The sequence below is a fragment of the Triticum dicoccoides genome, chromosome 3B (assembly GCF_002162155.2).
Source record: "Triticum dicoccoides isolate Atlit2015 ecotype Zavitan chromosome 3B, WEW_v2.0, whole genome shotgun sequence".
Taxonomy (NCBI): Eukaryota; Viridiplantae; Streptophyta; class Magnoliopsida; order Poales; family Poaceae; genus Triticum; species Triticum dicoccoides.
The window spans coordinates 131,896,218-131,897,402 of NC_041385.1; the positions used below are offsets into that span (position 1 = coordinate 131,896,218).

General features: G+C 54.9%; 1 protein-coding gene across 1 annotated transcript in view; it reads left to right on the top strand.

Moving 5' to 3' along the window:
* Positions 1-817: 817 nt before the first annotated feature.
* The window catches only part of LOC119279393 ((S)-beta-macrocarpene synthase-like), a 6,963-nt gene continuing 6,595 nt past the window's right edge, over positions 818-1,185 (top strand). Inside the window, exon 1 of the mRNA XM_037560638.1 lies at positions 818-874. Coding sequence (XP_037416535.1) covers positions 818-874 — 57 coding nt within the window. The remainder of the gene's footprint in view (positions 875-1,185) is intronic.

A 1,185-nucleotide genomic window follows, 5' to 3' on the forward strand; every position in this document is an offset into this window, starting at 1 on the left:
AATGGTGACAACAAGGACACAGGTATAGTAGGAGACCAACGAATCCACAACACGCCAATCAAAGAAGCTTCACGCAAGGGTCAAAGCAAATCTGAAGTCGGCACACTGCAGCCAGTAGGTACCCGAGCTCCCCAGTGACACGCCCAAGGGGGTAACGATGCAGCGTGCACCTACAGTCGAGCCTGAAACCCTCTCACGAAGAGGGGACACACAACCATGCCTCTAGAGGGAAGAGACAACCACAGGCATCACCATCGCCAGCGTGGAGCTTTTGCTCGTAGTCTCATTCGCACCACCTGAGCTACCAAACTGAGCCAACCCGAGGGAAGGATCGCCGTGCTAGCACGGGTCCCCTAGATCTTGACCATGGAGCTGTCATTGTCGAAGCCACAATGACACCAGGATCTCCCAGCACCCCTCACCTCGTTACCCTCCTAGCCACAGAGAATATTGTCGTGTTGCTCGCCACAGAGCCAACCGCACAACCACAGTAACCGCGGTCGTCAGCCCGGCATACAAGATCTGGCAACCCTGCACCACCGCTCGTGCCACCACCCGCTGCCCGCTGCCATGGCCATCGACCGCCAGGAAGGGACGGAAAGGCGCCTCCTTTCACACCAAAGGGGACTCCCCACCCGGATCTGGGCAGTAGAGGAGTCCAGCAGCGGTATGCCACCGCCCAGGATTGAGCAACTACAACCCATCTGACCGAGCCCACCCAATCCCGAGTCAAGCGACCCCCATCAAGCCCCGTCTGGGCGAGACACGCTCCAAGCAACGACTGCACGCTGATGAGAGGCCACCGACCAACCTGCCCATGGCCACGGTGACAAACGAGAACGTGGACAGGGAGATCATGAGACATGGGAGAAAGGTCCCGCCACCTGCCCCACACACTGCGTCTCTTAAGCATCGCCGACCGACGGCGGCGAGGGCGTGGTGGGGAGGAAGGTTGTGGCGCCGTGGTGATGAGGGCGACACACATATCGAGCAACGCGGGGGCCTTCTCTGTCAAGTCTCGACAAAATACTAGTGTTTAACGAGTGCCACGTCTCGACAAATACTAGTGTTCATCTGGTGCCAAAAGTCTCATATAAGAGTTACACAAAATTATAAATAGGATCCAATTGTTTTCTAAGAAAATATACTTATCATAATATAATATAATATAATATAATATAATAT